At 39.7% G+C, this 20,623-nt stretch overlaps 1 protein-coding gene across 5 annotated transcripts in view; it reads left to right on the plus strand.

The window, feature by feature from the left end:
- The window catches only part of Slc38a6 (solute carrier family 38 member 6), a 67,322-nt gene that overhangs the window by 14,028 nt on the left and 32,671 nt on the right, over nt 1–20,623 (plus strand). For 4 of the 5 annotated variants that reach the window (XM_060387640.1, XM_060387641.1, XM_060387644.1 and 1 more), the window contains exons 4-5: nt 15,180–15,232; nt 19,411–19,450. The exons of the other annotated variant lie outside the window; for it this stretch is intronic. In XM_060387640.1, the coding sequence (XP_060243623.1) occupies nt 15,180–15,232; nt 19,411–19,450 (93 nt within the window). The remainder of the gene's footprint in view (nt 1–15,179; nt 15,233–19,410; nt 19,451–20,623) is intronic. 5 annotated transcript variants of the gene reach the window in all.

Raw genomic sequence — 20,623 nt, forward strand, 5'->3', positions numbered from 1 at the left:
TACCACCTTTTACATCAGCTATTTCCCAGATGCTGTTCCCTATCTGATAGGAAACTTCCTTAGATGCGACAGCCTGCCTGCCTGACACTCTGCACGCTGCTCTTCAGTCGATATCTGCATGCCTGGAACCTGTGTCTCGCCATATGTCAAAAGAAGACATTTGACAGAAGTGGCCCAGGATGTCAAAATGGAGAACTGTCTTGCCAGGCTCTAAATTCAGTCACATGTCTTGAAGGAACAAGAGAGAAAGGTACAGTGTGGCCACAGAGATCGGAGAGACCTGGCCACAGATCCGGGAGCCAGCAGAGGCTGAAGAGGCTGGGAGAGGATTCTCGCCAGAAGGAGGGGCTCAAGTCGCCACCTTCATTAAGACCCAGTGAATCTGATTTTGAAGTTCTGTGTCCTTCCAAACCTTGAAGCAATAATTTTCTGATTTTTGAAGCCATCAAATTTGTCATAATTGGTTACAGCATAGTGAACTAAACCCTGCTTACAGTAAGAAAATGCCACAGCACTGTAATAACAAACCAAAACAAAAGACATGTTGCTGGTGTGATTTTCTTTTTTCCTTCGAAACACGTTTCTGGTAAAGCCCTAATGCAGTGTTAGGAGTAAGTCCTGCATTTGTATGGTAATTGTGTTCCTGGAAATTGAGTTTATATCCAAACCACTAGCCATCATTTTCATAGTCTGCCATGCCCTCAACACAGGAGGACATTCAATGAAAGCTGGAGATAGGTGATAATTGAATGGAAGTATTAGAACTATGGAGAGATCTCACTTTCCTGGTAAAAAATTAACATGCATGCCAAAAATTGTGTAGTCCTGCAGGCACAGGGTCATGTGCCTGTAATCCTACACTCAGAGGCAGAGTCAGGAGGATCAGCAGTTCAAAGTCAGCATGGTCTGCAGACTAGGATCCCGAATCAAAACAGCTAAATGACGAGTAGTCAAAATGACCTTTGAGATTTCCTTATGTGTTTATAACAGATTATGAATATTTATATGTTAAACACCAACATAGCATTGTCTGAGGAAACTGACACCTGGGCGTCTTTTTTCGGTTCACTCTGCCCAGAATTGGGCTGGGTATCCTGTGGGTAGGGCTTGAGATCACGTGTAGGTTATAGTGAATTCCATTTAGGACTGTGAGAGACTCAGAACTGAAACTGAAAGAGGTGACAGCAAGGCACATTTTCCAGATCATATTTCTCTGCAACCATTTGTTTATTAGGAAAGGTAGTTAGGTGTCCACACTATATTTTCCTCTATTTCAGTTTTAGATTAGTGAGCACAGTTTAATGCAGTCAGAGTTAATTGAGTGAATCATTTCATTGACCCTGCTTCAGTGGGTTAATATTCTTTTGCCTTCCTTTTTATTACTGCTTCTTGACTGGGTGTGATTTCTATCCCCAGGGCATCTGGCAATGGCTGAGAAATTCCTGGTTATTGTGCCCAGAGATGGGGTGGATGGACACAGTGCTCTTGGCATCCAGCGTGTCAAGGCCAGGGTTCCTGTTGAATATCCCACAGTACACAGACTCTATCTGACAGAGAACTACATGGGCCAAAAGTACTTGCCAAGCTGTACAACCATGGGTTAGATTGTGTGTGTGTGTGTGTGTGCTCTATTCATTTTACCTGACGTTAGGCTAAGAATTTCCTTGCCAGAAGCTAAACTTTCTATTTTTGGGTAGGGAAGAATGGACGTGAGTTCCTTCAACATTCACTTTTATTGTTAGTGTGTATGCGTATGTGTATGTTGAATTGGTCATGTGTACCATGGTACGTGTATAGAGGCCAGAGAGCAACTTCATGGAGGTAGTTTTCTTCTCCAAGCTTTATATGGGTTCCAGGGATGGAATAAACTCTAAACCATCTCACTGCTGTTTATTGTTATCTTTATCAAAAACATTACATGCTTGGGACTAGAGAGAGTTGAAGAGCCCTGACTCTTCAACGGGACCTGGGTTCGATTTCCAGCACCCACAGGGTGGCGCACAACAGTGTCTTAGTGAGGTTTCATTTCTGTGAAGAGACACCATGACCAAGGCAGCTCTTTTATGGAAAGCATTTAATTGAGGCTGGCTTACATTTTCAGAGGTGAAGTCCATTATCATCACAGCAGGAAGCATGGCAGTGTTCAAGCAGACATGGTGCTGGAGGAGAAGCTGAGAGCTCTACATCTTGATCCCTAGGCAGCAGAAGGAGACTGTGGTCCACACTGGGCATAGCTTGAGCATAGGAGACTTCAAAGCCCACCCCACAGTGACACACTTCCTCCAACAAGGCCACACCTTCCTATGGGCCATGCATTCACACTCATGAATCCATTGGGGCCATTCCTATTCAAACCATCACACAACAGTCTGTTACTTCAGTCCAGGGGAATCTGATACACTATTCTGGCCTCTGCAGGTACCAGGTATGATTATGGTGCACTGATAGATATGCAGGAAAAGCACTCATACACATAAAATGGGATTTTGTTGTCTTGAGACAGGATCTCTCTACATAGCCTGGCTGCCCTGGAACTCACTACATAGACCAGCTTAGCCTCTACTTCACAGAAATCCAGCTGTCTCTTCCTTCCAAGTGCTGGGATTAAAAATGTGCACCACCATGCCTGGCTAAAATAAATATTTTTATAGACCCAATATATGCTTATAAGTGTGGGGAACATGTAGGCTTATGAGGTATGTGGAGTCCTTTCTACTTCATTCCTTTCCTGCTTCTTTTGGCAGTTGCCTTTTCTCATTTAAATTATAATCTCTTATTTATTGAGTTTTGTTTTTTTTGTTTTGTTTTGTCAACTCTTCATTGTAAACAGTAAAGGCAGCTCAGGTGTGCCAGGTGATCCCCGCCCCACTCTGGATTTCCATTTCTACTCAGTAGTCCATCACTGATCATTTTACATGTCACTACAAAATATACAAAGCCTTAGTTTTGTTTCCATTGACTTGGAAAGTTCTTTTCAGCTCTCGTCTCTCCTTTCTGTAGAGCATGTTCTTTTCTTACATCAGTGGCTCTCAACCTTCCTAATGCCACAACCTTCTAATACAGTTCCTATGCGTGGTGACCCTCCACCATAAGAGTATTTTTATTACTACTATATAACTGTAATTGTAGGTGCTAGTTTTTCAATTGCTACTTTGGGGGGGGTCTTTAAAGCCTATACCTTCCTTTCCACCCACCCTCACCCCAGATAGGAGAAAAAGAAAGTTGGAAAGGGGATATAGACCTCTTTACTTCTACTGTCTGGGTAGGGTTGTAGGATTCTTTTTGGGGGTGATACCAATCTCAGTTGTCAAGATCTCGAGTAAATGTAGCAAGCAGTCCTTTATCAGCCTCCTCCAAGCTGTCGTGCCTTCTTCCTTTGGGCTATCATATTTATACCCCTCATTTGGGATTTTAACAAACATGTTTTGTTAACAAAAACATGTTTGCATATTATAACTGAGTTTTTAAGAAAACTAAAACTCCCATTATATATCTCCCTTTTCTGTTTTTTTTTAATGGCTTTTTCTCTAACGTTAATAAACTAGGTATAGTAAGAATTATGAGAATTATCATGTAAGGATTACATTTACAATGTCTAGAGTTCATTTGTATTTGGAAATCTTGGAAAAAGTATTCTACTATCCTATCGTCGTGAATCCTAAATCACTTTCTTAGCATATTTTGTGTCTGTCAACCTCAAAACATCTGTCTAGACCTTAAAACATCTTTTTAGACATAAATCATCGTCTTAAGCTTAATTGTAGTAAAACTATGACTATGCAGTCTTCGACCCCATTAGAGACTTGAGAAGGAAATGATATTACCTAAGTATGTAGGAAGCACGGAGCAAACAGCTTCCAGAACTATAGAAATGACAGAGAGTTAACTGCCTGAACAGTCACTGGAGGGTTCTCTGTGTCATTGGAGCATCCAGTCTTCAGCCTACCCGTGCAGAATACCTGACAGGCTTTTCTGTGAGGCAGGAATTTTGAAGGACTGGCCTAACTAGTCTCTGCAAAGTTGGACAGTCAATTTTCCAGGGTCCTGCTTGCCAACAGTTTGGACAGCCAGCCTGTTATCAGCAGGTAAAGGACAGTTCCTCTTTCCCTTTCCCCCACCCACAAGGGCCACATTTATTTCTTAGATTCCCATCACCTTCTTTGAAGTAGATTAGAGATGCTGCCCAGAACAGGTGTGCCTATGTGTCAGAAAGTCCTTTTATTATTAAAACATCTTTAAATGTCATTTTCTGTAACTCTTTGAAGTGTTTGAAGACCTTCTAGCTATTTACCATTATATACTGTATAATTCTATCTATCTTTTTCTATCTATTTATCTGTCTGTCTGTCTGTCTATCATATACCTATCTGACTATCTGGCTGTCTATCTCAGTATGTCTAAATAGACAAACGTTACTTGTTTCTAGCTATGTACTATCTGCTTGACCTTGAAAACATATAAGAGACTAAATAAAGCTTGTTTCTGTGATTAAGTAAACTAGTATCTAACAAGACTACAAGTCAGATTATTTATAGGTGACTAATTACTAACTTGCACCTCCCATCATCTTGAACAGTTTTCAATAGTTACCTTTCATAAGACTAGAATTTTATACCCCATTTTAAAATAAGTTGCATATGTACAATACATTAAGCAAAAGTTGAACAAAACGATCTTAAATTTCTATCAATATACAATAATCTATACCAATGTAAAATATTTGAGACTAGTAGATTCAGTAATCTACCTTTTATCCTATAATCCTATATCCTCTCTTGTCTTTTGTTATTCCCCTTTCCCCTAACACAAGATATAATAGAGAAGAGAAAAAGAAAGATAGAAAGGAGAAAGAAAGACATTTTTTATTTTACCCTTTACTTTTTCTCCTCCCTCACCATGACCAATCCATAATCCACAAAATGGTCAAAAACACCCACCCCACCTCTTGGGAATAGGGGTGTTGTCTTCTTAAAATTACTTCTTCCTGTCTGGGGTTAAAAAAATCTTCCGATACCCTTAGAAAATTAGGATATTGGCCAAGTGTTTGAAATGCTAGCTGTATTTTTTTCCCCAATCTCTGTATTTTCGATCTAGTCTCTGTGTTTCCGGTCCAGTGACTGTTTTCTGTCCAGTGTCTGAGGGATGATCTTTTGGGCCAGCCCTTTTGAAGCTGACCTGGATGTAGATTCTTGAGGAAACAGTAACTGAGGCAGTCTGTAAGGCTGGATCATCTGGGGTACTTGCTTTATTCTTATTGTTATCTGTTTTTTTGCTCTGAAAATAAACTTTTAAAGGTAATATTATAGGTCCATTTTTGCATCATGAGGACCAGGTAGCCAATAAGATTCATTGACAATATGAAGACATTCATGTCTCAGCTAGTAGAAGGTCTTCCCAGGTCAAATCTAATCTTTATAAGTTTTGTTGGTAACCACATTTTTTTTCATTTCCTGTAGATACTTAAGCATAACCACGTCCTCATCTCAAAACTATTGCAGGTTTCTGTCAACACATACTTATAATAAATGGGTTGATCTACTTATACAGTTTTTTTCTATAATAACAGTATCAGCTGCTGTGTTCCTTTTTCACTAATATTATATGGGAACATTTAGAGTTATTTAGTTGGTCCCTGAGGGGTCTTTGCTCTTCTTTTTTGTTTGATAAACATCTCTTAAAGCGCAGTTAGCTCTTTCTACAGCTGCTTATCCCGTAGGATTGTGTGGTATACCAGCAATGTGCTTTATTTTATAATATTTAAAGAATTGCTTCATCTTACTGGATACATATGTAGGTGCATTATCAGTCTTAATTTGTGCGGGTATACCCATAACCACAATTACTTCCAATAAATGTGTGATTACACAACCAGCCTTTTCAAAACTTAAAGCAGTTGCCCATTGAAACCCTGAGTATGTATCAGTGGTATGACGTACAGACCTTTGTTTTCCAAATTCTGCAAAATTAAACACATCCTTCTGCCGAAATTATTTTTGTTACCCCCTCGGGTTACTTCCAGCCGGTGATGGAGTTTGGTAATGGAGAAAACATAGGACATTTTTATTATTTCTTTGGCTTGTTGCCACGTGGTAGAGAATTTTTTTTTCTTTAAACCTTTACTATTAACATGTTTTTCATGAAAATTTGAGGCTTCTAACACATTTCCCATTAGCACTTGAACAACTTCATTTCCTTGTGCCAATGGACCTGGCAAACCTATATGAGACCAAATATGACTAATATATACTGGGTAGTTTCTACTTCAGATGGACTGTTGCTTATTTTTTCTGACTTATGTCCTGCCGTTCCCATGCTGTTTACATCAGTGTAGAATGTAGGTGCCTCAGGAACTGGTGTTCCCTTTATAATACAAGGAAGAATCCAGTTAGTTCTTTTTATAAATGGTATACATTTGCTTTTAGAATATTTGTTATTAATTTCTCCCAAGTAATTACTACAAGCTCTTTGCCGAACTTCATTGATTACCCGTAATGATATAATCTCAGAATTAGTAAGAGGCACTACAATTTCAGCGAGGTCTGTTCCTGACAACTGACCTAGTCTTGTTCTACCTTTTATAATTAATTCAGAAACTTTTTCTATGTATGTCTTTAATTTTTTTCATTTTGTTTATATGCCAAGAACATCCATTCCATAATACTGTCTTCCCTTTGCATAATGAGCCCAGTATGAGAATGAATTGAAGGCAAAATGATCAAAATACAAAATCAAGTTTAGAATCACTTTGATTCACATCTGCATATTACAGTCTTTGTTCAACCAGAATTAACCTTTTCTGCTTCAGCTGTTAGACACCTTGGACTGTTTAAATCTGAATCTTCTTGTAATGTTTGAAACAAATTACTTAACTCATAAGTACTTAATCATAAGTACCAATTGTAGGCCTCCGCCAGTTAATGTCTCCCATTAATTTTTGAAAATTGTTAAGAGTTTGCAGTTGGCGCTTACAAATCTGTACCTTTTGTGGTCTGATTTTTTGTTAACTTATTTTATAACCCAAATAGCTAAGTGAATTTTCTGTTTGTATTTTTTTTCTGAAGTAATCTGTAACCCCAAGCATGGCAGAATTCTTTTTGTTTCCTTAAACATTCTTTTCTAAAGTATCTGCATCAGAATCAGCCAACAAAACGTCATACATGTAATGATAAATGATAGACTGAGGAAACCGCCTATGAATATTTCTAACAGCTGTTGCACAAAATAGTGACATAAAGTTGGTTTATTAACATTCCCTGTGGAAGCACCCTCCAGGAGTATCTCTTTATTGGACCACTATTGTTCAGAGTACGTACTGAGAAAAACAAACGTTTTCCTATCCTGCAGGGTATAGTGAAAAAGCAATCCTCTAAGTCAAGTATGATTATAGGCTAAGGTCTAGATAACAAAGAAGGTAAAGGAATTCTAAGTTGTAAAGGACCCATTGGTTGAATGACTCTATTCACTGCTCTTAAATCCATTATCATCCTCCATTTTCCTGATTTCTTTTTTTTTACAACAAACATAGGGGAATTCTATGGGCTGGTAGACTCTTCTATATATTGAGCCTTGAGCTGCTCTTGTACCAATTGTTCAAGTGCCTGTAAATTTTCTTTTGTTACGGGCCACTGCTCTCTTGCCACACAGGTCTGTTCAATAACCATTTTAGGGGTTAGGACTGTTGGTATTTCAGCAGTGGCCCCTCTTACAAATTTGGAAACTAAATCCCTGTGATGTCCTGTGCTTAAACAGTGGGCACAGTTGTGATTCTTCTTGATTATCAATATTTTCCCCAGGAGCATCTACCATTTCACCTCTAATTTCATCATTCGCTGTCTCTGGGATTGCAGGAATATTAATTTGAGTACCCCATTGTTGTAAAAGATTTATGGTTAGGTCAGCCACATAGGGTCTCAATTTCCCTGTTTGTCCTTCTGGTCCCACACATTTAATCCACCATATACTTTGTCATTTTTGACATAATTACCAATTCCCATAAACTGTGTGTAAACATTCTGAAATGGCCAATCCAAGACTTTTGAAAGAGGATACTGACATTGGTTCCTGTATCTACCAAAGCTTCTATTTCAAAACCATTCATTTGTAATATTAATTTAGGTTTCTGATAATTAACCACTGTTTGCCAGAACGCACGTTTTCCAGTCCTTTCAAATGTCTCTGTTCTGTCTGCTGGAGAGGCTTTATCCTTGATGTAAGGAAACAGTCAGAGTTGAGCAATTCTATTCCCTGCATTAATTTGTATCTCCTTTTTTACTTATGCTATGATTTTAATTTCTTCCTTGCAATCCCCCTCTACAGTTTCTGGATGCACAATAAATGTTTTGGACGTTAATCCACTTCTTCCCAAGATTTTTCCTACTGTTCCTGAAGGCAAAGGACCATAAACAGCTGTGGTTAACTTTTAATTTGTAAGATTCAACTCTTGGGGATAGGGTAAGAGGTTTATCTGTAGCCAGATCCAAAGCTGCTCAGTCTTCAGTAGCCTGCATCACAGCCAAGGTTCTTAGTTTTGGTTTTCCTGCCTGCCTGTTACCTACTGGCTGTCCAACGGAAGACTGCTCATATTGTTTGCTGCGGAGCTTCAAGCTGATAAGTTTCCCAGTGGCAAAGTGATACCGTGTATGTGCCTCTTGGAGTGGCAATCCCAAGACCAATGTTTCATTGTCACAGCGACTGCAAAACCCTGGTAGCCGTTGTATTCCATTGCAGCCAGACTCTGCTTGTTCCCAGCACAAGTAGAATTTCTCAGAGTTAATGCTTCTCTTATTTGGAGCTCTAAAGCTTATTTAACCTTACAGTTTCTTTGTAAATGGCCAAAATCACTGCAATTAAAGCACGGGTATTTTGATGGCTGAGAGCTCTAGCCATGCTTGTCCTATGATATTGGCATGATGCTCCTGAAAGCCAACATCAGTTCTCTCTCTTATCCATTGTCTATTGGGGATGCTCATGCTTTTAATGGTCTAAGTACCCTCTTACTTCAGAATTTGCATTCTCACACGCCAAGATCTGTATCAATGCTTGTCTGGCTCAGGGTCTGGTATGGCTCTATTTAGAGCTGAACCCAGTCTCTGTAAGAAATCGGTTGAGGCCTCTTCAGGGCCTTGTACTATCTTTGTAAACATGCTGCATGTTTTCCCAGGCTTCTCAACCCTATCCCACACTCTTAACACTGCAACAGGAATTGTTCAATTATGACATCATCAGATCGGATTTGTTCTCAAGTCAGCATAACGCCCTTCACCAAGCAATTGATCTTTAGCAACATTTATTCTTCCTGCTCTATTCCATTGTTCTTTTTTTGTGGCATCATTCCTCCACCACAATAGCCACTGAAAGTGCTGATGAGCTTCTAGCACAGCTGACACCAATCCCTTCCAATCTTGGGGAATAAGTTTGTTTTGCATAGCCCAGTTACTGAATTTTTTTAATGAAAGATGAATTCACTTCATACTATACAATAGACTCTTTAAAATGTTTTAGATCTTGCATTGTTATTGGGCATCGTGACATCTCATCATCAGCCTCACCACCATCACTAGCAGGCATAGGTTGCACAAAGACTGGGAAAGCTGATGGGGCCTATGTAGCCCCAAGCAACTCCTCTGGTGGCACATTTGGCACCACATTAACCCTTTTGCCTTGTACAGCCTCCTGCTCTTCCTGGCCTCCTGCCTCATGCAGGTGCTGTGGGGCAGGGCAGGGCAGCAATCTGCCTTACAGCCTAGTTTTCTTTCCTGTCTCATCCTTCAGGAAATTCCCACTCTTAGACACCAGGCCTGAACCCTTTTGTTCTCCTTCCACTGGCACTTTTTACTTTCCAAGCACCTCAGCCTCTACTTGCAAACTCTAGGTGCATAGCCAACTCTGCAATCTTTTCTGCAACAAGAGAATTGAGTAAAACTTTGGATTTTTCAGCTATCCTCCCAATCTTTTTTAGAACTGAATGCAGGAAGAAGATGAAGAAGAAGAAAATCTACTCTGGGAGTAAAACAGAAGAGAACCCAGCAGCAACAGCTGCTATAAACCTTTTGCTGGCATCTTGAATCAGTACATTCATTCCTTCATAACCTGCTGTCCCCTGTACAGGTTCAGAAGCCAAGTTTCCCATCATGCCTTGCCATGTCTGGGTGCCACCTGTAGGCGTTAGTTTTTCAAATGCTACTTTAGTAATTTTGCTACTCTTATGAACTGTAATGTAAATAATTTTGGAGAAAAAGATTGTGAAAGAGGTCACAAAACTCACAGCTTGGGAACCACTGCCTTACATTGTTGAAGTAGATAGCATTTATTTTGTGTTTTGTAATGAGTTTTAAACTCTCCATGTTAGCTATGGCTTGAGTTTAATAGTTGAAAGCCAGTGTGTCCGTTAATAGGCTATGACTGTGTAAATATCGTTCACTGCACAGCTAACTCGTAAATTAGGAATCCAGAACCTTCCTCTGCATGCAGTATTAGCGACTCTGTTGCTAGCCGAAAGAATGCCACAGTATCTTATCATTGTTTTCTTTTAGTACATGTAAAGATTGTTAATCCTGCCATATACGATTGGCACAATGACACTGAAATGTATATTAAGAAAGATCAGAAGCAGTCTCAAAATTAGCGGATATTCGAGAATAGAATGTCATGCCCTTCATGCACTGTTGGGGAAAAAAAAAGCAAGGAGAAAATGATGGAAAACACAAGAAAGAAAAGAATTTCAGAATAATAAGAGTATTTTCCAAATGGCCAACTTTCTGAGAGTTGAGCTGTTTGGATAACTTGTGTCCCTCAATCCAGATCCAAAGATAATATTGCTTCTGCTGAAACTTGGGCTCATACTGTAACCAGAGTTTATTAATTGTCCTATTTCATTGAGGAAAAAATGCTAGGCGGACAGCACACTGGCATAACTAGCTGGAAATGCTCCATGGTTTCATGGGAAGCAGCTTTCCAGTGATTGCCATAGAGGCCAGGAGTATCGGGCCTGACGCACATTAAGGAAAAACTCCCCATTTACTTGGTTACGACTTACAGGTTCCAATCCTTCAGAACACAGCACTGATTTCTTTTAATAGCAAAAAAAAAAAAAAAAAAAAAAGACTTCTAAAATATACTGCTGGCGATTGTTTCAGCTAGTAGAAGAAAGGTTTGCTCTAAGTGCTACTTGTAGAAGGCTGCATTAATTAAATAATTAATATAATTCCTATTTTGTAGGAATATGCCACTGCTGTCGCTGGTTATCAACATTGTATTTTTGTGTCTCTGGAACACCTTCTAAATCTTGATAATGGTGTAAAACATATGAAGGAGCCAACAAACAAACAAACAAAAAACAACCCTCTCAAAATTCCTCGCTAATACATCAAGCATCAAATTACTTAGCTGTAGGAAAATAAAAAGTAAAAATTTAGCTTAACTGCAAGCACTCAGTTTTGTAGAAGAGGCGGAGCTCTTTATTGCCTGTTTTGTTATGATGAAGCAGCGGGGGTCCTGCTGTGCTGCGGGTGCTTTCAGATTCCCAAACTCAAGTGGGCAGTAGTTGGGATCAAATGCCTGTGCCAGTACCCTTGGCACTGCGGTTCTTAACAATAAACTGTCTCATTTGCCCCTCAAGTCATCATATTTGAACAACCCATTTCTTCAAAAATACAGAAAGCGAAAGAAAAATGACTAAAGACTTATTCACCATTTATGTGTTTACTTCATAGATTGTATTTGAACGATTTTTTTTTCACTTAAAATAATATTGGCATTTTCTTGTTGTTATCAATGGGCTTTCAAGGTTGTATTTTTCTATTAGGTGTCCCTACCATGATTTACTTAACCACTTTGTGGCACATTTAGGTTAGCCCTGTTTTCCCAGTGTAATTTGTGGCATGATTAAATATCTAATGAGTTCCCTGGCTTTATTCTCATCTCCTAAGACAAAAGCTCTACAGTCAAATGTTTTAAATATTCTTAAGGCTTGTTGTTCAATATGCTCCAACCATCAGTCCAGTTTGTGACTTTCACCAGCATTTGAAGAAACAGCCATGAGACAGAGTGGAACTTGAAAACGGTTTCACAAGTGCTGCTTTGGTTCATATGCTGAGATGTGGAAGAATGCACTTGGCTGGCTGTGTCCACATTTCATTTTAGCAAAGCCTCAAAGCAAAGCCAGGAGCCATTACTCATCTTCATGATGTCTCAGGCAGGGGAAAGTGCTTCTAATTTTTGCAACATAAAAGAGATATGATGACAGCGGCAGAACTGAGCAGGGACCCAGACATGCTGACGGGAAAGCTAGGGTTAGGGCCGCAGCACTGGATTTGGTCTTCATTTAAAAGCCCCATGCTTTTCCTCTTTGAGTTTGGGACTTTGTGGTATGTAGAGATATTTTTATGAGACTGAAGGAATACTAGAACCAGAGGGCAAGTTGGAGATTGCAAAAGTGTCATAAGCTAAAACGGTCATCACTAAGCAGTTAGGTTCACTGTGTTTTCTGGCACTAGCAATGCTTGAACTTTAACTTTTAAAATTTAGAATATATGCTTTGTGTCTGAATTTGATATTGAAATACCTGTTACCTTTAGAATTTTTCAGTGTGATTTTTTTCTTATTGGCGTTTGCTGTTCCCATTTACCAGCTATGCAATCAATATGTATTTCCCATATATATTTATATAAAATATAAATATTTAATATTTATATCTAAATATAAAATAAGGCTGGAATGTAGCTCAGTGGTAGAGCATGTATCTAGCATAAAACAGTCTTGAATCCAATACCCAATACAAAAATGAAGTAAACACATGTCTGCTTACATACTGAGAAACAAATACAAAATAGGTAGTTTGAAAAGCAATATTTGATGTAGTCCCATTTGTAACACTGGAAAACCTTATCAGTTTAAGTTCTTAGAAGGAATGTTTTTCTTTCTTTCTTTCTTTCTTTCTTTCTTTCTTTCATTTTTAACACCACCCAAATTTATTTTCATTTTAAAACATGGTCTAGTGACATTTTTCAGTTGCCGTGTTAGATTTGTTCAAATTAACAAGTGCATGTGCTCCTTTCATATATCTATGATATTGTGAGTGCACTAATGAGATATTAAACTAGTTTATGTATGAGAAGAGAAGAATTTTGGTTCCAAAAGAACTTAGTACAAGGGAAAGATTAATATATCATAGGAAATATGAGAGCTAATTTAAGTAGAAGTCATCTTAAGGTAGAGAATAAACTTTGAAACAATGTACTTCAAATGCTTATATTATCACAAAAGTGCATTAGCGCGGTAATGCAGAAGAACTGTAAAAACTCAGTTTTGCTGCCCATATCCCTGTAGTCCCTACATTGTCAGTTGTATTCTCACTTAGTCTCTGTAAATTGATCTCATTGTATCCATCACTGTAATTATTCTGTTTAATTCTATTTAATTCAGCTGAAGTTTATATAGATTATAGTATAGCATATTTGTGGAATGTTGCCTAATTAATTGAATATGCTTAAACTCACATGCTGTATCTCATATATGTGATATAAATGTGGAAATCGCTGATAAAGAAGGTAGACATGAATGTGATTGCTTATGAGTTACCATTACCTCTGAATAGAAAATAACTAAACGGGAAAAGTCCAAGAGACTCGGGAGGATATTTATTATTAGAAAATCAGGAATTTGTTTTTTTTAAATAGTAAGGCATTTAGGTCAGGTAATTTTTATAAAGTGATTAAAAAAAAAGAAAAAAAGAACACTGACAGCATAGAACTGTTTTTCTTAAGCAATAATGGAAGTCTAGAGTAATGGTGCATGCATTCCTGTAATCCTGCCAGCAGCAAGGCTGTCACCCACAGTTTTCTTAATGTCTGTGGGGCCACACCTCAGGTAAAACTGGGTCTCTGGCCTCACCGCAGAAAATAATTTCTGTACAGCCAGTATGAATCCAAGTTAGAGTTTATTAAATGGCATATTAAATATAGATCCGAAGCAGACGGGTTGAGAGAAAGAGGCTGTCCCAAAACAAGACACACCTGACCATGAATGAGCTTCTCTAAGCTGTGTGACCTTCATATATGGCCTGCCCATATAAAAATATGTCTTCTAAGTCCAGTGCTAGATTGTACGTGTGTGCTATGTTTAGCAGAATGTAATTTTTAAGTATAGAGATATCACTCAAAAAAGTTTCCAAGTCCCTTGATGAACTTTGATAATAGATTAAACTGAAGATTTTGTTAATTGTTAATACCTTTTTATTCAGTATCTCACCATTTTCTTCCTGGTTCCATAGTTACTGTATGTAAAAACCTCCTATGATTTTTAGGATACTTGTTTTATGTACCTAAATGTCCTTCATTATGAAAATATAAAAAAGATCTTGGTTTCGTTCCCAAGTGGCAGTTGAAAGAAAGCCCAAATGTGTCCTAAGAGATGCAGTAAAACTGGCTTTACGAAATGAGCCACATCTGTGACCAACAGGAAGTTTGCATTGCTGTCCCAAGCCTTGGTGTCCCCCAGCCTGCTTCTCCAAGGTGTAAGTGCTGTGGGCTTCTGCACTTCCCAGACTGCAGAGCCGCAGAAACAGCGGCAGCACCGGCCGCAGCCCAGAGCTGTGCGGGCTGAGAACATACTGCGGCTCTTCTGCAAGCCTTTCACTTTTCATCTGTTTTTAATAACCATCCTTGGACATAAGGAAATGAGAATGTGCCCCCTAATTATAGGATGAAGGTTCTTTTTCCACTGTGAACACATTATCATCACCCTAAGCACTTGGAAAGGCAAATGTCCCTGAAAGCACAACTATTGTACCTCATTGAACTATGTGTCCGGTGTTTAGAAATTCTTGCCAGTGAAATTTTCTATTTGGATAGTGTATCTGCAAGTACACAAGTCTGGTACAAGAATAAGCCATCACTGTTAAAGAGACCTTCTACAAAAACATCTAAATCTTAGGCATGTGGGTTACAATTGGAGTGAAAATTAATATTTTAAAGAAATAATTCCCAAAGGCCTTCTAGGAACCAACCAAGTGACCTCAGCCCTCTTTCCTACCTTTACCTTAATTCCAGGAGATCAGAACTCCAGGCTACAGCTAGTCCTGATTGGCTGAAGCTGGAAATGGCACCAGGCCTACCTTGGAAGAGTAAAATAACCTTCCCGAACAGTTTGTGTAGAGTAACAATTGTGCTTTCCCATAACAGCAGTGACGTCTTATGAAGATCTTGGACTCTTTGCATTTGGATTACCCGGAAAGGTAAGTTCACTTTCTCCTCATTGTGTCTAGAGCCTAAAGGAGCATTGTTCTTGTGCTTCGAGTTCAAAAAGATGTGCATATGAGAAAGACCTTAAGAGATTATGAGGAAATGAAAGTAAGTAGAGACAGAACGGTGGGAATAGGGAAATAGGAGAAATCTGCGCCCCTCTCGAAGCACGTTTGTAAACCAGTTCATGTCTAAACCTTGACGAACACGTTATCAAGGTTCATCAAGGTTCATGCCGACTTGATGAACAACGGAGTGGTCATGGGAACCCTCCGGTTTTTTGTTTTTGTTTTTGTTTTCATTCATTTTGATCATATCCTCTGAGTAAATCCTTAAAAGGGAAGAAAACAATATAGAATTAAAATTATAGCATGGCTATTTTCGAAAACAGTAATTAGGCAGTATTTTTAAGAGCTGAACAGTGCTGAAAGATTGCCTAGCTAGCTCATTGTTTACACATGAGAAAATGAAGGCCCAAAGCTGTTAAGGGACTTGTTATCCATTGTCACCCAGCACCGGCTCCAGGTCTGAGGACTGTGGGCGCTACATATAGTGGTTCCCCTTCTTAGAATAATACAATTAAACGCACAATTTTATTTGGCACTCTTTGGCACCTGTTTTTGGTAGGTTTCCTAACGTTAAAGTTTAGGGAAATGTTTTTCATACAGCTTACCAGGAGTTAAGCATTGCTGATCGTGTTACAATGCTGCTGTTTTTGTTTTTGGTTTTTGGTTTGTTTGTTTGTTTTCAGTATCTCAAGAGCTACTTTTAAACCCATATTTATTTTGGTTCTAAGCAAGATTTCTTCCAATTGTAAATCTGCCTTAGTGTCTTCTGTTTGCATTTATTTTTAAGTTAACAAACAAACAAGTCATTTACTTACATTATGTACTTAAAACATGGATGCACTGCAGAATGCCTGAATATGAGCTATCTAATGGATAGTTGCCTCACACGTTCATTCTCTTGTTTTCAACCTAAATGGATACGGTATTGTAAAGACTAAACTGATTTCTAAGGAGTGGGTCTCAGAGGAGGTTACAGCCCTGCAATGGGGAGAAAACCTGTATTTGCTCCCAGTTACCTTTACTCTTGAAGTGTAAGGAAATATGTGAACATTTTCTTCTTGCAGAACAGAATGTTTAGTGTGCCTCAGGTTCATTTCCTACATGTAGTGTAACCAAAGAAAAGAAAATGTGTCTGTGGAAGACAATGCCCCGGGTTAGGACTAGAGTGCCTGCTATGCAAGCATCAGGTCCTGAGTTCAGATCCCCAGCACCCGTATAAAACCCGGGCAGGGCAACGCGGTCCTGTAAGCTCCGTGCTGAGGGAGGGTTCAAGGGGCCTCACCAAAACAGCCAACTCCAAGCCCAGTGAGAGACTGTCTCAAAAAACAAGGTAGAGAATGCTGGGGGAAGACTCCTGCGTCACCCTTGGCCTTCACACAGGCATTACATAGCACAGTAGCATTACCTAACACGTGGTGCACGCATGGACATACAACAGGCACACTACAACTCTAACACTATAGCTATATAACAATATAACCCTAACAGCAGTAGCAACGGAAGATGAGAAAGGCAGCTCCCTGGTTGGTTTAACGTGACCTACAGGTGTGAAGCTGTGCGTCATCGCTGGCACCACTATCAGCTCGCAGCGGTGGCTCCCTCATCCCTGCACATCCCTCCAGTCTAGGAGAGGTGGGCCATGGAGTCTCTTCCCCGAACGTGGGCTTGCGCTTCATGGGTTACCGGGTCCCTGGTCCTAGTAGGCAGCTGCACTGGGCAGAATGTACCCCGAGCCAGGACTTGTTAGGTTTTGTTTGTGTTTCTTCCCCATCTCTCTAATTGGTCTGAAACCTTCTCATTTTCTTCCCTCTGGCTATAATATGGTGATTGGACGATATTGTTCTGAGCATCAAAGAAATATTTTTGAAAATTTTAAGGAATATTTTCAAAATTATCTTTACACTTGTGTATTTACTTATCAGGTAAGTTTGTTTTGCCTTCCACTGTAGTAGGCACAGAAAATATAGATAGGCAGACATTCATTCTGTCTTTCTAAACATTAAACACCTATATTTAGCCAAGGAATGGAGAAGGGGCCAATACTGAAATAGAGCATTTGTAATATAGTCATAGAAAATAGAGGTATTTCATGTGTGTGGCCAGGGGGGTTCATTTGCACTGCAGATGGTATACACCAAGTCAGAACTTTCTTCTCACAAATGACAGGATTTCCAGGAGTTCATTTAAGCTGAAATACAAACTGCCTTATAGAAAACAGAGTGGCCATGACCACTGCCTTCATTGGAATTACTATCAATGTGACATAATACCAGAAACAAAAGCTTACACTTCCAGGAAACAGTCCATCACTGAAGGAAGTCAGGGCAGGAACTCAAGCAGGACAGGAACCTAGAGGCAGGAGCTGATTTGGAGGCCTAGGAGGGTGCTGCTTACTGGCTTGCTCCCCATGCTTGCTCAGCCTGCTTTCTTATAGGATGCAGGACCGCAAGCCCAGTGATGGCACTGCTCGCATGGGCTGGGCCCTCCCCTATCAATCACTAATTAAGAAAATGCCTGACAGGATTACCTGCAGCCTGTTCTTATGGAGGTATTTTCTCCATTGAGGTGCAACTGCATCTCTAGACAGCTTGCCAGATTTCCAGATCATTAGCCAGGGTTTCCAAGATAGGCAGGGCTTGTCCTAGGAATTCCGTGGAGAGGCCAGCCTCAAGTGTGACCTCTGCTCATTCTATGGAGGCCTGGATGATACAAGGAAGCCAGTCAGCTCCAAACATTTGCTGGAGGCTACAGCCCAGGTGTTGAGTGATCCAGAAGCCCCAGAGAGAGTATAATATTTAAACATTCTTCTCAGTTGCCCAGGAGTCTTATCCAAGACCAGAAATAAGAGCCTATAGATGACTTAGTCCTGGGCATACTTTTTTTTTTTTAACTCAAATCTTTTTTTTTTTAACCTATTGCCAACTTTTATATTCCTTTTGTTTGCTTGTTTTGTTTTTCAAGACAAGGTTTGTGTGTAGTACTGGTTGTCGTAGAACTTGCTCTGCAGAGCAGGCTGGTCTCGAACTCACAGAGATCCACCTACCTCTGCCTCCCGAGTACTGGGATTAACGGTGTGCACCGCCACTGCCCGGCTCAACTGTTACACCCTTGAAGTGTGAAATTCAATTTCTGACTTACTAAGTACTAGATGAGCTGCCTGTATTGGGTCCACTTCCTCAAACGCCGTCGACTAGACAGCCCGGGTAGAAGGGAAAACTCCTGAGGAGGAGTCTCCAGCCACTGTCGTCCTTGCCACCACCTGCTGCTTTAGGCTTGGCTTATTTCACATTTTTGGGTGTGAAACTTTTTGCCTAAATTTTCCTGACCTGATCATTGTTATCTTAGAGTTTCCTGCAGTTGGTCAGTCTTTGAGACTAGGATGCCCGGAGGCTAGGAATGTGGCTGAGGTGAGAAGATCAAAGTACTGCACGCTCCAGTCTGTTTTGGCATACCTACTAGAGCAATGTGGGAAAGCCAGTAAGAAAGGGGCCTCGGGACCCTCCAGATTCTGTTTTGTTTTATTAGACATTGGTAATCACCACGGGCTAGTTTTTCAGCACTTTTTAGCTATCCAAACATGACTGCTAAGAAAATCTTTAGAAATTTTTGTTTGTTTAGACAGGGTTTTTCTGTTTAGCCTGTTACTTTGTAGATCTCTTGGCACTCGCTTTGTAGATCTCTTTGAACTCACAAAGATCCGCCTGCCTCAGCCTCCGGAGCCTCCTGGGACTACAGGCGTGCGACACTGCTCCCAGCTCAGAAATATCTTTATATTAATTGTGGAGGTATTAAAGAAAAACTTCATTTAGTTACATCACAATTCATAACAGTAGCAAAATTATAGTCATGAAGTAGCAATGGAAATGATTTTATGTTCGGGGTCACCACAATGTGAAAAACTATATTAAAGGGTCGCAGTGTTAGAAAGATTGAGAACCACTGCTGAAATATAAACAGATGACAAAATTTATTCTTCCCATTATCTCTTTGGTCATGAGGTATGCATTTGTCTTTGTTGTGTTATTTACTGAATTTTAATAAAATTCTGGGGCTTTTGTACTTGTTTGCCCCTCTCTTTTCTGAATACATTTGTTCTTTTATAGGTGGTGGTGGCAGGCAGCATAATAATTCAGAATATTGGAGGTAAGCATTGAAAGTGGATCATGTATGCATACAGGTGGTGGAAAGAATTGTTTCCCTGGATTCTTGCCTTCCTGCAGGTCTAGCTTGGACACTAAATCTCTGTAGATGTAGCCATCTTCAGAAGTCCCCTTTATTTGCCTCCTCGTCTTTCTCGGATCTTTTTTAGTAGCACTGGCAAACATGTTTGTAACTTCAGCCCTAGCTGAATCTTCATTGCAGTCTTCTTGGGTCTGCAGTGCATTGTAGCTGTCTGTGGTTGTGGTGGCGAGAGGGTGCAGTTTGGAAATGCTCGCAAAGCAGTTTGTAACTATTTTCTGTCTACCTTCACCTTCTCAATCACTCCCACTGACAGATGCCTCCTTACAGGGACTAGTGCCCTGTGGCCTGTATGAACAGTCAGTGTGCACAATGTCCCCTTGAAGCTGAGACATTAGAAATGACCAAGTGGGGCTGGAGAGATGGCTCAGAGGTTAAGAGCACTGGCTGCTCTTCTAAAGGGTCCAGAGTTCGTATTCCCAGCAGCCATGAGGTGGCTCATAACCATCTATAATGAGATCTGGTGCCCTCTTCTGGTACGCAGGCACACATGCAGACAGAACATTGTATACATAATAAATAAATAAATAAATAAATAATTTCTTTTAAAAAATGACCAAGTGGCTTATAATAAATCTAAGGACAAGAGCCATTCTCAAGTTTATTTTTCCTCTGGTTTAGACTAAAGACTAACCCTACAAATGATTCAAATTATGAGAACTGCATAGAAATGAAAATTACTGTTAATTATAGACAGTTGACCAAATATATTAAACATTAAACTCCAAAGTTTGAGAATCGTGTGCATGTTGTGAAGAGATTGCATAGAGCAGGGCAGTGTCTCCATTTCTTTTAATCATCTGCTAGAATGCTAAAGAAATACTGTCAGAATCATGGGAAACCCACAGGAAAGTGATGTGCACTTGGGATATTACACAAGACGTGTACTCACAAGAAATTTTAATTCTTTATTTTACATCTGATAGTTTTACACAATTGAAACATTATAGCCAGGCTGTTGTGGCACATTCCTTTAATCCTAGAATTTGGGAGGCAGAGGCAGGCAGATTTCTGTGAGTTTGAGGCCAGCTGGTCTACAAAGTGAGTCCAGGATAGCCAAGGGTACACAGAGAAACC

The sequence above is a fragment of the Meriones unguiculatus genome, chromosome 7 (genome assembly GCF_030254825.1).
Source record: "Meriones unguiculatus strain TT.TT164.6M chromosome 7, Bangor_MerUng_6.1, whole genome shotgun sequence".
NCBI lineage: Eukaryota > Metazoa > Chordata > Mammalia > Rodentia > Muridae > Meriones > Meriones unguiculatus.